The following is a 15354-nucleotide window of genomic DNA, read 5'->3' as shown; positions in this document are numbered from 1 at the left end:
TCTTTGTTTGTTTATTCTTATTTTGAACTCTTCGGCAGAAATGTCATTTGAAAGTATGAGAAAGCATTTACATATGAATACATCGCCATTCCCCATTGTTGGGCATCTGCAGAAAGTGCATATTTAAAAACAACAGGAAAGACCTTGCTAAAATTATCAAATTGGAGCCTTGATGTAAAACACATAAGCAGCTATTTTCACTTTCATTTCAGTAATTCTGTTGGTGCTCAATGCCAGATTCCTTTGCATTTCTTTGAACTCTCAGAAACCGCCTTGCAAAGTCTCCTTGTCTTGGCTTAGAAAAAATGTATGAACAAAATGAAACAAATAAGATCAAAGTGTTTAAACAATAATTCAGAGCATTTTATCCTTTCTATGCAGTAAACAGAGAGGGGATATTAAATGAATAAAATCAGTGTGATCGAAAATGTATTATTGAGCCACTTTTAAAACAAATTGTTCTAACAAAGTAGTAAAAGCACTTTTAGAATGTCAATATAAAGTACTTCCTACTGATACATGTCATGTTTCAATTATGAGATATTATAATTTCATATTAAATCATTTTGATTTAATGAGTTTGCAATCACTTGCAAAAAATATCAGGAAATTTAGCTGTGATTCTGAGTTACAGTATATCACTATAAAGTTGTCGTGTCGTGTGGTGAATAACTCGAGAGGCTCACACTCTGTAAAGATGTCCATTTACTTTGATCATACATCTCTTTCATTTCTTACAACTTCTTCTCACCATACTAGAATTCTGTATTTGGTCTGTCATTATATCTTTGAGTCACTCTTTAGAAACATAAAGAAGGGAGAGGCAATGTTATATTAGGCCAAGAAACGTGGCTTGACAAACTTGTGAATCCTGTGATGTGACATTCTAGAGGTGCCACAACCTCATCAATCATTTCTCACTTACGTCATTAGCCCCAATTCTGCTGAAATATAAAAGGACGAAAGGTGTTTTGACAGGAACATAAGGTGAAAGATTTACCAAAGCAAAGAGGTGAACTGCACCATTTTAAAATAAAAAGAAATTGAAGACATCTACAGATAAAAAAACAGGAATTAAAACATTTCCATTTGATTCCAGTTTTGGTAAGTACAATGGAACATATTTTCTGTACTGTAAATCTGATTTTTTATTTTTTTTTGTATTATGACTTATAAAACTAATGATGTTTGTACCAATATGATTTTTTAAATAGTCATGATTTATCATTTCATTTTAAAGCATAATAATATTAATTACACTTAAAATTCCACTTACTAAATTTTTTAACTTAGTAACATAATGGCAGATTTTGTGTGTGCGTGTTTGTGCATGTGGTGTAGATAGGGATGGGACAAAAATTATAAAATCCAGATAAAGTGACAACTAAAGGGGGAAGACAGACACACTAATTAAGTTAATACAGACCTTCCCAAAGTGTGGGGCCCACTCCCTGGGGGGGGGGGTTCAGAGCCATGGCGGGGGGGGGGGCGCGGTAAGAAAAGGAAAAAAACAAAAGGCTTGGACACTGCTAGCACGGGCGCCCACAGAAACGCAAAGCAGGAGATGAAGTATCACTGAATATGTTTCCAAACCAACTTCATTCTAAGCCAAAGACTAGAAAATATGGTGAAGCATGTCTGCCCTTTGGTTTCACCTGCACAAGTGCCGAGGTAGGTCTCCCCTGCAGAATTGGTTTTCCCTTTGTTGGGAGCAGCTGGGCTCTTCAAATCACGGACAAACAGTATCCCACATTCTTGATTTTTAGTTTACAAACACTTGTTGTAATGACTAACTACTCCTGACATTTTGGAGATGTTAACTCTGTATACAATAAAGTTACAACGGGATACAAATAATATCGGGTTGATCCTGCCATGATTTGTTCTCCCTGTCTAAATCACGGACAAACAGTATCCCACAGCTGTTTATGTTTTTAAACCCATTTTGCACAGAGAGGCATTTTTTGAAAAAATTATTGATAGCAATGTTGAATATTATTACACAGGAAAGAAAAAACCAACTACATGTAAAATAATCACATGGTGACAGTCAGATTAACAGTAACAGTATTTCCTCTCGATCTGCTATTCTGCAATTCATCTCATGTAAACAATAACGTGGCGCACAGCCTGACGTGAAAAGAGGCACATACCTTTGACATTGCCAGACGAACTCTGTATTCCTCGTCCACACGTAAACACAAAAAAGGAGTTTTAAAAAATCTCAGTTTTCGGTGATTCGAAACACCGTTTACGTGTGGATGAAACAGCTGCGTTTTCAAAAATACCCGTGTAGGTGTGGACGTAGCGTAAAAGAGTTAGTAGTTTATTTTCTTACTACCTGTAATTTATTGCAGGTTACTTGTATTTGCTTAATTGTTTACTTAATGTTTGAGGTGTGAAATAAACCGCAATGGAGCAAAATATGTGTGTGTGTGGTTGGAGGATGTGTTAGTGCGTGTGCGTGTGCGCGTGTGTGCACGCGCCGGGGAAGGGGGGGGGGGGGCACGAATGTTTTTCATGTAAAACAAAGGGGGGCCCAGCAAAAAAAGTTTGGGAACCACTGAGTTAATACAACAGACATGACACAGGAAGCAGGGGAACACACAGGGAAGAATTTGACTCTAAAGAGAGAGGGTTACATATTCTAAGAGAATGAATACAGGAAATAATATAAAGTTACAAAACCCTGGGCCCTCATATAAGAATTAAATAAACAACACAAGTCCAGAAACTCAAGTGCAGAGTAAAAAGAACCAGACCATAAAACAAGCCTTGACATATGTTTCTTTTACAGATTTAACTGGTTGAACAATGGGTGTTGCACTGATGATATCAGTTTCCTTGCTTCTAGCAGGTAAGCTAAGCGATGCTAAACTTACTGTTGATGCAAAATCAATAAACTGTTGTAGCACTGGAAAGTATAATCTCAAGAATAATTGCTATAGAGAATATGCAGACTGTATTAAAGTTGTGTGTCATAGTAGTTTAATGGTTAAGCATTTCTTTATTTTGAGTGTAGTAACTAAATCTAGTTGAGTTGTACCTAGTAATGCAAGGTGGAGCCAAATTTCCCAATTTTTTTAATACCTAAAAGTTGTGGGTTCAGTGAATACTCTGAGTGCGTGTCTGGCAAAAGTTTTTCTTAAAAGAACCCCACAATTTCTCTCTGATTCTTCCCCTCTTGACTCAGCATTTGGTTATCCTCACAGTATATGGAATAGCACACTTGCATCATTCCATTTAGAATCATTCAGTTCTGAAAAAGGTCCTAAAAACATTAAGGCACATGATTGAGGCTAGATTTGTGACACTTTTAGCAATATCATTAAAAATGACTGTATTAAAAAAATATTCACACAGAAGGAATAACAGGTAAAGGTTGCCGTATATCAAAATGTGGCTAACGGTGATACTTTTATTTGCCATAATTAATTTTGGCAAAACATTTATACAGCATGGTCATAAGTTTACCTAGGCTGCACCGTTAAAGTTTCACTACTTGAACTATGTCATATCCCATGACATTGCTTGTTATAGAAAAAATGTGCTAAACAACAATTATATTTCACTAGCTTGACCCACGTTCTCATTTTAGGCTTGACAGCGTTTTTAGTAGATAAAGGTGAATGGTTTAAACATGAATTGAGGTGTGGTTTGGGGAAGGGCTTGGAGAAGACTGGTGGCAGCTCCCAGGCCTGGGAAATCCCCATGTACTAATGAGAAGTGAAGAAGTGAAAAAAGTGAAAGAACTGAAAAAGGGGAAGCAGGGTGGGGTGCAAAAACAAGAACGAACAGCTTGTAGGACAGGGGAATCATATCTACAGATAAGAACGAGAAGGGATGTGTATGGAGGCGTGGTCCTGCTCCTAAAATTCAGATAATTTAAACTCAAATTAACTTCAGACATTGACACTTGTTGTGAGTAATAAATGTAAAAATTCTAAATGCCTTTCATGTTCCACTATTCTAAACTTTCTTCTTCACCTATGAAACTGAGACAAACTGCTGTGTCCTGTGTATATTGAGGTAATAGTTATAGAATGAAAGTATATTGTTGTACAGTTCATTTAATATACAGAACTAAATTCTTATTCTTTAACATGCTATTCTATCAGCTTGTCAAGAATGAAAGACAGACACAATCTAGGCACATAAAGGATTCAGCGTCAAATATACACATAATCCATTTTTCAACCACTGAAACGCTTGTGCATTTAATCGCAATATAAGACAGAAGTATCACAAAAAAACAATTCAACAAAAAACAAACTTAACAGGAAAATAAACAAAAAATAGCACTAAAACTGACCAAAAAAGCAAGACAAAAAGAGGAGTATAAATACTGGTGGATAAGATGATTTCAGAAACACAAAGAACGCAAACAATTAAATAACAAAAACAAATAACAAACAAATCCAATCCATTATCTACTTATTTTAACTTACAAAGTAATAAATCCAAAGCAATAAACTACCTAGGGCAGGGGTCAGCAACCTTTAAGACCCAAAGAGCCAATTGGCCCCGGTTTCCACGCAAAAGAAAACACCGCAAGCCGCAAATACTTTTTGAGATCTAAAATGAAGATAACACTGTATATATTGTTTTTTACCTTTATGGTTTGTGTGAACAACTAAGGTGTGTTGCTTATGAAATCCATGAAGTGCTACAGAGAAAATTTAATTTTATTTATGTAATGAACACATTTTGAACTCTTAAAGAAATATAACAAGAGGAAAGACACCCAGCTGAACTAAAATGATCCATGTAGCAAACAAAAAATGTTGTGAGCCGCCTGACCTTTGGGCTTTTGGAGACTTGACCTGACTTTAAAAAATAATTGGAAAAAAAAGCACTATGCTGCTAAAATATGAAAAATAGATATTTGCAAAATTCTGCCTAAATATGTACTTTACCAGGTTAATGTGTGTGGTGGGGCGTGGTCTGCAGCACCGCTGCAGGGGAGGCGGACGCACCTGAGCGGCACCCGCAATCACGCCTCGCCGCCTTAACGTCTGTCCTATCTATGCTGTTGTGTTGGTATGTGTCGAGCGGTGTTTCTTTTTAACATAGTTCATGGTGGAGAATAGCTGCTGACAATGTGGATCCGAAGATTCATAACTGGCCTACCTGGGGTTGAAAGTCTCGATAAATGCATGGCATTTCGTCAGACATACCGGCTTCCGCGAGTGTGACACTTATTTTGAGCAAAGAAAAAAATAATAAAATAGAATTTTATTTTTATATCTCAATGTCACAATAATCTTCCAATTTAGAACTACAAGTTTTAAAAAAAGTAACATAAATAAAATACACTTCAGCTAAATACTTCTAATTTATTTTCCCAAACCACGCGGAGCTGCACTATAAGGACTAAAGAGCCGCAGGTTGCCGACCCTGACCTAGGAGAACAAAAAAAAAAGGAAAAGAAGAACATGTTTTATAAGAATAACTCCAGTCAACTACAGCATTATACAGAAACAATCCATATGTCCCAATCAGTCCAACTTGGAAGTCCCATTGCATTCCAACATACGACTTTGGTTCATAAAATCACAAAAAAATAAAATGCCTCCTAATACTGATAACCTGATTAATAGAAAGTAGTCAACTTCTGGAAAATAGCAAATAATGTTTTGGCAATTGGAGATTCAGGGATGCAAGAAATGTATATATAAACAACTAGAATAACTATCACATGTTGCAAAACAGCTGCACCAACAACGATGATGGTAAATCCACCAACCACAACAGCCACACCAACAACCACGACTGCAGCTCCAACAACCACGGAAGCAGCTCCAACAACCACAACAGCTGATACAACCACGACTGCAGGTACAACAACCACGACTGCAGCTCCAACAACCACAACAGCAGCACCAACAACCACAACAGCCGCACCAACAACCACGACTGCAGCTCCAACAACCACGACTGCAGCTCCAACAACCACAACAGCCGCACCAACAACCACAACTGCAGCTCCAACAACCACAACAGCCGCACCAACAACCACGACTGCAGCTCCAACAACCACGACTGCAGCTCCAACAACCACAACAGCCGCACCAACAACCACAACTGCAGCTGAAACCACAACAAGCCCGCACCAACAACCGCACTGCAGATCCAACAACTGACATCGCCACAACGCGACAACAGCCGCCCAACAACACACTGCAGCTTCAAACAACCACAACAGCGCACCAACAACCACGACTGCAGCTCCAACAACTCCCGCTCCAACAATCCACAACAGCCGCAGACCAACAACAGCTGCACCCAAGTACACCACAACAGCTGCCAACACCAAACAACCACAACTGCAGCGCTCCCAACACCACAACAGCCGCACCAACAACCACGACTGCAGCTCCAACAACCACAACTGCAGCTCCAACAACCACGACTGCAGCCCCAACAAACAAAACCACAACACCTGCTCCAAAAGCCACGACAGCATGTTCCAACAACCCACAGCCCCACCAACTGCAGCTCCAACAACCACGACTGCAGCTCCAACAACCACAACACCCGCTCCAACAACCACGACTGCAGCTCCAACAACTGCAGCTCCAACAACCACAACAGCCGCACCAACAACCACAACTGCAGCTCCAACAACCACAACAGCCGCACCAACAACCACAACTGCAGCTCCAACAACCACAACTGCAGCTCCAACAACCACAACAGCCGCACCAACAACCACGACTGCAGCTCCAACAACTGCAGCTCCAACAACCACAACAGCCGCACCAACAACCACGACTGCAGCTCCAACAACCACAACAGCCGCACCAACAACCACGACTGCAGCTCCAACAACCACAACAGCCGCACCAACAACCACGACTGCAGCTCCAACAACCACAACAGCCGCACCAACAACCACGACTGCAGCTCCAACAACCACAACAGCCGCTCCAACAACCACAACAGCAGCTCCAACAACCACAACAGCCGCACCAACAACCACAACTGCAGCTCCAACAACCACGACTGCAGCTCCAACAACCACAACAACCACACCAACAACCACGACTGCAGCTCCAACAACCACAACAGCCGCTCCAACAACCACAACTGCAGCTCCAACAACCACAACAGCCGCACCAACAACCACAACTGCAGCTCCAACAACCACGACTGCAGCTCCAACAACCACAACACCCGCTCCAACAACCATGACTGCAGCTCCAACAACTGCAGCTCCAACAACCACAACAGCCCGCACCAACAACCACGACTGCAGCTCCAACAACCACAACAGCCGCACCAACAACCACGACTGCAGCTCCAACAACCACAACAGCCGCACCAACAACCACGACTGCAGCTCCAACAACCACAACAACCACACCAACAACCACGACTGCAGCTCCAACAACCACAACAGCCGCTCCAACAACCACAACTGCAGCTCCAACAACCACAACAGCCGCACCAACAACCACAACTGCAGCTCCAACAACCACGACTGCAGCTCCAACAACCACAACAGCCGCTCCAACAACCACGACTGCAGCTCCAACAACTGCAGCTCCAACAACCACAACAGCCGCACCAACAACCACGACTGCAGCTCCAACAACTGCAGCTCCAACAACCACAACAGCCGCACCAACAACCACGACTGCAGCTCCAACAACCACAACAGCTGCACCAACAACCACGACTGCAGCTCCAACAACTGCAGCACCAACAACCACAACAGCCGCACCAACAACCACGACTGCAGCTCCAACAACCACAACAGCCGCACCAACAACCACGACTGCAGCTCCAACAACCACGACTGCAGCTCCAACAACCACAACAGCCGCACCAACAACCACGACTGCAGCTCCAACAACCACAACAGCCGCACCAACAACCACGACTGCAGCTCCAACAACCACAACACCCGCTCCAACAACCACGACAGCAGCTCCAACAACCACAACAGCTGCACCAACAACCACGACTGCAGCTCCAACAACTGCAGCTCCAACAACCACAACAGCCGCACCAACAACCACGACTGCAGCTCCAACAACCACAACAGCCACACCAACAACCACAACAGCCGCTCCAACAACCACGACTGCAGCTCCAACAACCACAACACCCGCTCCAACAACCACGACAGCAGCTCCAACAACCACAACAGCCGCACCAACAACCACAACTGCAGCTCCAACAACCACGACTGCAGCTCCAACAACCACAACAGCCGCACCAACAACCACAACTGCAGCTCCAACAACCACAACAGCCGCACCAACAACCACGACTGCAGCTCCAACAACTGCAGCTCCAACAACCACAACACCCGCTCCAACAACCACGACTGCAGCTCCAACAACCACAACAGCCGCACCAACAACCACGACTGCAGCTCCAACAACTGCAGCTCCAACAACCACGACTGCAGCTCCAACAACCACAACACCCGCTCCAACAACCATGACAGCAGCTCCAACAACCACAACAGCCGCAACAAACAACCACAACTGCAGCTCCAACAACCACGACTGCAGCTCCAACAACCACAACAGCTGCACCAACAACCACGACTGCAGCTCCAACAACCACAACACCCGCTCCAACAACCACGACAGCAGTTCCAACAACCACAACAGCTGCACCAACAACCACGACTATATCTCCAACAACTGCAGCCCCAACAACCACAACACCCGCTCCAACAACCACGACTGCAGCTCCAACAACCACAACAGCCGCACCAACAACCACAACAGCCGCACCAACAACCACGACTGCAGCTCCAACAACCACAACAGCCGCACCAACAACCACGACAGCAGCTCCAACAACCACAACAGCCGCAACAACAACCACAACTGCAGCTCCAACAACCACGACTATATCTCCAACAACTGCAGCCCCAACAACCACAACACCCGCTCCAACAACCACGACTGCATCTCCAACAACCACAACAGCCGCACCAACAACCACGACTGCAGCTCCAACAACTGCAGCTCCAACAACCACAACACCCGCTCCAACAACCACGACTGCATCGCCAACAACCACAACAGCCGCACCAACAACCACAACAGCCGCTCCAACAACCACGACTGCAGCTCCAACAACCACAACACCCGCTCCAACAACCACGACAGCAGCTCCAACAACCACAACAGCCGCAACAACAACCACAACTGCAGCTCCAACAACCACGACTACAGCTCCAACAACCACAACTCCCGCTCCAACAACCACGACTGCAGCTCCAACAACCACAACAGCCGCACCAACAACCACGACTGCAGCTCCAACAACTGCAGCTCCAACAACCACGACTGCAGCTCCAACAACTGCAGCTCCAACAACCACAACACCCGCTCCAACAACCACGACTGCAGCTCCAACAACCACAACAGCCGCACCAACAACCACAACAGCCGCACCAACAACCACGACTGCAGCTCCAACAACCACTACACCCGCTCCAACAACCACAACAGCAGCACCAACAACCACAACTGCAGCTCCAACAACCACAACTGCAGCTCCAACAACCACAACAGCCGCACCAACAACCACAACTGCAGCTCCAACAACCACGACTGCAGCTCCAACAACTGCAGCTCCAACAACCACAACAGCAGCTCCAACAACCACGACTGCAGCTCCAACAACCACAACAGCTGCACCAACAACCACAACTGCAGCTCCAACATTAACCACGACACCTGCACCAACTACAACGACTAGATATGTTGTTTTCCGATCCATAGCAGGCAATTTTACAAGTGACCTGTCAGATTCTTCGTCTGAAGCTTTTACAAACCGAGCTGCATCAATCAATAAACAGGTAATTTTTCACTGTTGTCTAATGCGACACTGCTTGCCTACTCTGTGGAAAGCAATATCAAGGTTAATTTCTTAGGAATACCCATTAAAACACAAAATACTTTTTAAAAAAACCAAAAACAAGTCAACTACTTATCCTTTGCTTCCAACCTTATAAAACTTTAAAAGTTTTTTTTTCTAAGCTTTATACATCGAGTGCTTTTAAGCTTATTGGTCTGGAGTCTTTTTTTACTGGTGGCAAAGCACTTTATATTTGAACAAAGATTTTCAGTGATGAAGTTTAACAAACGCAGATACATATTCTCTTTCACTCAACTGTCTACTGTCTTTTGCATCTCAAACTCATGCATTGAACCTCACTTTATTGCATTTATTCAACATTAAACACATTTCATTTCTCTCCCTGAGTTAGGAAGAAACACTTCAAAAATGCGTGCAGAATTTTAAGTACTTTAATTTAAAAGGCTTTGAACCTCTGGCACACAAAAAAATACACATACATGGTTTATACAAAACGGTAGCTCAGTGGACTCTTGGTAAGCGGTGTTTCTTCCTTGCAAAAAAAGTTTGACTCTGGGATCTTTCTGTGTGGAAATTGCATGTTTTCTTTATTTAAACATGAGTTCTCTCCAAGGACTCTGGCATACTACAGTCTAAAGACATTTTAGGGAGACTACTTGGTAATTTTAAATTGCCCATACCATTGTATCTTGAAAGGTTTCACAGCTTTTGACTTGTTTCATATTTTGTCATTTTACAGCCTCATTTCATATGGTTTATATATCATTTTCACTTCAAAGTTCTACAAACAATACCTGATTATGTCAAAATGAAAGAGGTTTCTAAGTATTCACAGTCTTTCGCATGTGTCTATTTGAGTGTAAATGGTAGTCTTCCTCTTTGTGATAGCCATGTGACAAGCTGGCACGTGGCTAACACAGATGTGGTTGTTGTTGGGTATACCTTGCCTCTCATGCTATTGTAGCTGGAAAAAGTGCATGGATGGTTTCTGGAAATTCTGATCAAGTATTCAAGATTGAATTCAAAATGCAAGATTCTTTATTCGTCATATGCATAGTTATACAAGTATAACATGCAGTGAAATGTAACCTGACACGCTCCTCGACTTGTGCAAAATTGGGGGAGAGGGGGAGCGAGGACAGAACATTATATATTATATACGTACATTAGGTGAATGTGCAGTAGTAGCATTGTATGCAGCAAGCAGGTGAATTCTGTAAATTAAGTGAATTAAATAAGAATAGACAATCTGAACATTTTACAAAATAGACAATATGAACATATTTAAAATTAAAAAAGAATTTTAAATGTACATTTGGCCGGTGTAGAAGCTTCTCTTGAGTCTCTCTCTCCTTGCCCGGATGATGCCGAACCTTCTGCCGGATTTCGGAAGTTGGAACAGTTTGTTGCCAGGATGGGATGGGTCCTTCAGTATCTGCACTGTTTAGTCCGGCATCTCCTGGTGTAGGTGCCCTGAAGCGGAGGGAGAGCAATCCTGCAGCAGCGTTCTGCTGTATGGATCACTCTCTGAAGAGCTTTTTGGTCCTTAACACAGCTGTTCCCAAACCAGGACGTGATGTTCTGTGTGAGGATGTTCTCCACAGCACCTGCATAGAAAGTCCTGAGGATCTCTGGCGAGACCCTGAACTTCCTCAGTTGCTGGAGGTAATACAGGCGCTGCCTAGCCTTTTTGGTCTGGACCTGAATGTGGGCAGACCATGTCAGGTCTAAGGAGATGTGGACACAGAGACTGCACCCTTTCCACTGGAGCTCCACTGATGATAATGGCTTGTAGACTGTGCTGACTCCTTCCAAAGTCCATCACCAGCTCCTTGGTCTTGCCAACGTTCAGCTGGAGATGGTTATCCTGGCACCATGAAGCCAGATTCTTCATTTCATACATGTAGCCCGCCTCATCGTTGCTGGAGATGGCGCCCAACTCCACTGTGTCATCAGCAAACTTCACAATGGTGTTGGAGCCATGGGTGGCCACACAGACACGTTGCTGTGGTGCTCCTGTGTTGATGGTGATGCTGTTAGAGACACATCTGCCCATCCTCGCCACCTGAGTTCTGCCAGTGAGGAAGTCCAACACCTATGCACACAGACAGCTGTTGAGTCCTAGATCCCTCAGCTTTGTGAACAGTCTGCTGGGCACTATTTTGTTAAACACTGAACTGTAATCAACAAACAGCATTCTCACATAGTTACCCTGTTTCTTGTCCACGTGGCTGAGCGTAGTGTGAAGGATGTTGCCGATGGCATCCTCTGTGGATCTGTTGGGACAGTAGGCAAACTGATGCGGATCTGTGGTGTCTGGGATGGAGGAGGAGATTGTGTTCTTCAGCAGCCTCTCGAACAGCTTTATTACTTCATTACTGGCCGGTAATCCTTCAGGGATGAGGGTTTGCAGTTCTTGGGCACAGGGATGATGGTGGATCTCTTGAAGCAAGGGGGGAACACAAACTTTGCCAGGGACTCGTTGAAGATGGAAGTGAACACATGTGCTAGCTGGTTAGCACAGCAGACGGCCAGTGATGATGTCTGGCCCCGCCGCTTTCCTTGTGTTCAGTCTCCTCAGTGCCGCTTGGACGTCGTGCTCCGCGATGTTGATCACCAATCTCTCGGTGATGATGTCACTGTCCTCGGTTGTCAGGGGGTAGTTAGCATTAGCCACTTGGCTGACCTCGTTAAGGGTGTAGATCTGGTTCAGCTCGTTGGTGAATGCAGAGTCGGCATTGATCGGCGCAGTGTCCCTGGCTTTGTAGTTCGTAATGGTGCGTAGTCCGTGCCACATACTCTGTGTGTCGCCCTGGTGGAAGCGAGACTCCACACGCTCCCGGTACTGGCGTTTGGCATCTCTCATCGTATGAGGCCGCATTGTAGGCACTCATATCACCAGTGGTGATCCCCCCTCGTCGGACACGAGACATGCTGGCGCTGATTTGTTTTTGTTTTGTTTTAGAATGTCAGAAATGTATATTTGTGAATGTGGAGATGTTATATTGGTTTCACTGGTAAAAATAAATAATTGAAATGGGTATATATTTGTTTTTTGTTAAGTTTCCTAATAATTATGTACAGTAATAGTCACCTGCACACACAGATATCCCCCTAAAATAGCTAAAACTAAAAACAAACTAAAAACTACTTCCAAAAACATTCAGCTTTGATATTAATGAGTTTTTTGGGTTCATTGAGAACATGGTTGTTGTTCAATAATAAAATTATTCCTCAAAAATACAACTTGCCTAATAATTCTGCACTCCCTGTAGAGACGATGTTGCTAATATAATGAGGTATATGGATGCAAGTGGTCTTCAGAGGAGATCTCCTGGAAAGAAGAAAATTCCCCGTCGGAATTACATCAGCCGTGGTCCAAATGACACATGGCACATTGATGGTATTTATTTTATCTTTTCAATTAACCTTCCAAACATGTTTTGATGGTACTTCTGTTGAAACAAATTGTAATTATTATTTGTTGTTTCATATAGGCAATGATAAACTGAAGTTCTTTGGAATGTGGATACATTTGGGGATTGATGGGTAGGTTTGAATATGGCATTCGCTACTTAATTTATTATATTCAGTGATAGTACAAAGTTGCTTCAAGATAAGGATGTGCGGTAAACTGAGGTGTTATCTCTCCTGAGTAGTCTAGGGCAGGGATGGGCAAGTCCAGGCCTCGAGGGCCGGTGTCCTGCAGGTTTTAGATGTGTCCTTGATCCACAGCTGATTCAAATGGCTAAATTACCCTCACAACATGTTTTGTAGTTCTCCAGAGGTCTGGTAATGAACTAATCATTTTATTCAAGTGTGTTTACCCAGGGTGATATCTAAAACATGCAGGACACTGGCCCTCGAGGTCTGGAGTTGGCCAAGCCTGGTCTAAGGGACCAAGATAAAGTATGAATAGTGAAGGAGGATTCAAGATGGCGGTTTTTAAAAGGCTTATTTCCTGCTAGTCTTAAAGTTCCATTTCAGACTGGCAGTTAATTTCAGGGAGGGCCAAGACCAACACAACAAACAAAACATCCCTGATATAAAGTAAACAGAATTTAACTCCAAAGAAAATAAAATGTACAATTTACGATAACCTACCTAACCAACACATAAACAGGAGAATACAAGGGATTACAAAACAAAAGGCAGCTCTCCCCTCGCGTCAATCTGAACACAGTCAAGAGTCACATTCAATTCCAAAGGCATGTAAGCCTACACAACTATGGCAGTCAAAATGGCCGGAGGAACCAGAAACAACGCCTAGACATAATACAATGGAAAACCAGCATACTCTTGGGGAATGTAACAAAAACCAAACATAGTGCCAAAACACGATTAAATCATATGTACAAGTGGCCACTTTTCTGTTTCTTTCTTTTCAGATTTTCCAGGAAGGTTCTATGGCTAAAGGTGGGCACATCCAACCGCAAACAAAACTTTGTGGCTAGATACTTCTTTGAGGCTGTTCAAGAACAGGGTGGTATGCAATATACTAAAAAATGGGGGGTTAAAAAAGATTATATTTTGTTAATAAATTTATTTTTTCATCATTCACTAATTATCTTCAGTTTGTGTCTTTAGGCTGTCCTCAAATGATTCGGGGGGACAGAGGAAAGGAGAACCTTGTTGTGGGTCAAATGCAGATGGCATTTCACATGCGAGATCTTGGGAATCAGGCATGGAGGTGCTTCAGAATGGGGACATCAGTGCACAACCAGGTATGTCTTTAAGCTGGTAAATGACTATTTCTAAAGTAACAACCTGACAACAAAACTGATAATGTCATGCTTCTGTTGTTTAGAGAGCTGAATGTTTCAACAGTATTTTAAAGCGGACATGGATTAAGAAATGGCTGACAACATTTGAGGTAAAGCAAATCTTTCACCTGTAAAACCTATTAACAAAGACTAGCCATCAAAATTTCGTTAAACATACGATGGATTAGTTTATCTGAAAACACAAGGCCAGAATCTGTGTTTATGTACATCTGTACCTTTTCAATAATGAAATTCTCACCTTCACAACTTATGTCTTTTTCAAAACAACATGCGTAGGCCATGATGGAGTCTGGGATCCTTGAACTGGACAATCCTGTGCACATGTAAGTCAATATTTTTAGACATGAAAAATAATCAAGCAGCAGTATGAAAGTATGTGGTCTAGGAATGCCTTTGTTTTTTGAGTACTGATTAAAATTTAGCTTTTACTTATTCTACCTCAAAGAAGCAGATGAACATATTAATTTTTTAATTCTCCTTTTTCATAGCAACTGCTTGCAGTACTCACACTTGCCACTGCTTCAAAGAGACTTAAAAACGGAGCAAACAGTTTGGAACACCCATGACATCCGCAAGCAACGCAATGCACCTGGTCCATTTGGGAAACCCGACCTTCTGTTTACCTCACCACCTCCTGGTATGTCATTTGAAAGCCTGTGGGTTTTTTGTTTTTTTGTTTTGTTTTTTAACTTTCATTAGTTTACTTTTACTTTGATATAGC

At 42.9% G+C, this 15354-nt stretch overlaps 1 protein-coding gene and 2 long non-coding RNA genes across 4 annotated transcripts; all 3 read left to right on the top strand.

Annotated features, from left to right (window-relative positions):
* Positions 1-851: 851 nt before the first annotated feature.
* Positions 852-5911, top strand: LOC120720167. Its single transcript, XR_005692822.1, has 3 exons — positions 852-1104; positions 2798-2857; positions 5713-5911. It is a non-coding gene; the product is annotated as an uncharacterized LOC120720167 (long non-coding RNA).
* Positions 5912-10403: 4492 nt separating this feature from the next.
* Positions 10404-10816, top strand: LOC120720171. Its single transcript, XR_005692826.1, has 2 exons — positions 10404-10450; positions 10501-10816. It is a non-coding gene; the product is annotated as an uncharacterized LOC120720171 (long non-coding RNA).
* A 2271-nt stretch (positions 10817-13087) lies between these two features.
* LOC120720166 lies at positions 13088-15348 on the top strand. Of its 2 annotated transcripts, none has more exons than XM_040009789.1 (7): positions 13088-13252; positions 13347-13398; positions 14238-14335; positions 14437-14573; positions 14657-14722; positions 14910-14956; positions 15135-15309. In XM_040009789.1, exons 1-7 carry the CDS (start codon positions 13144-13146, stop codon positions 15166-15168), a joined length of 543 nt encoding a protein of 180 aa, XP_039865723.1. In that variant the 5' UTR covers positions 13088-13143; the 3' UTR covers positions 15169-15309. The 2 variants fall into 2 exon arrangements, with proteins under 2 accessions (XP_039865723.1, XP_039865722.1); XM_040009788.1 differs by having other exon boundaries at positions 13092-13252; positions 15122-15348.
* Positions 15349-15354: the final 6 nt, after the last annotated feature.

Source organism: Simochromis diagramma, unplaced genomic scaffold, assembly GCF_900408965.1.
Source record: "Simochromis diagramma unplaced genomic scaffold, fSimDia1.1 OVJJ01000274.1, whole genome shotgun sequence".
NCBI lineage: Eukaryota > Metazoa > Chordata > Actinopteri > Cichliformes > Cichlidae > Simochromis > Simochromis diagramma.
The sequence above is the reverse complement of the archived record's forward strand: the minus strand, read 5'-3'. Positions and strand labels throughout refer to the sequence as shown.

Excerpts from the sequence above, each read along its gene's own strand:
- LOC120720166 (XM_040009788.1), top strand. The coding sequence starts at position 13,144 with ATGAGGTATATGGATGCAAGTGGTCTTCAGAGGAGATCTCCTGGAAAG. Across the intron at positions 14,336-14,436 it reads GGCTGTTCAAGAACAGGGTG|GCTGTCCTCAAATGATTCGG; the intron begins GTATGCAATATA and ends TTGTGTCTTTAG. Across the intron at positions 14,723-14,909 it reads AATGGCTGACAACATTTGAG|GCCATGATGGAGTCTGGGAT; the intron begins GTAAAGCAAATC and ends CAACATGCGTAG.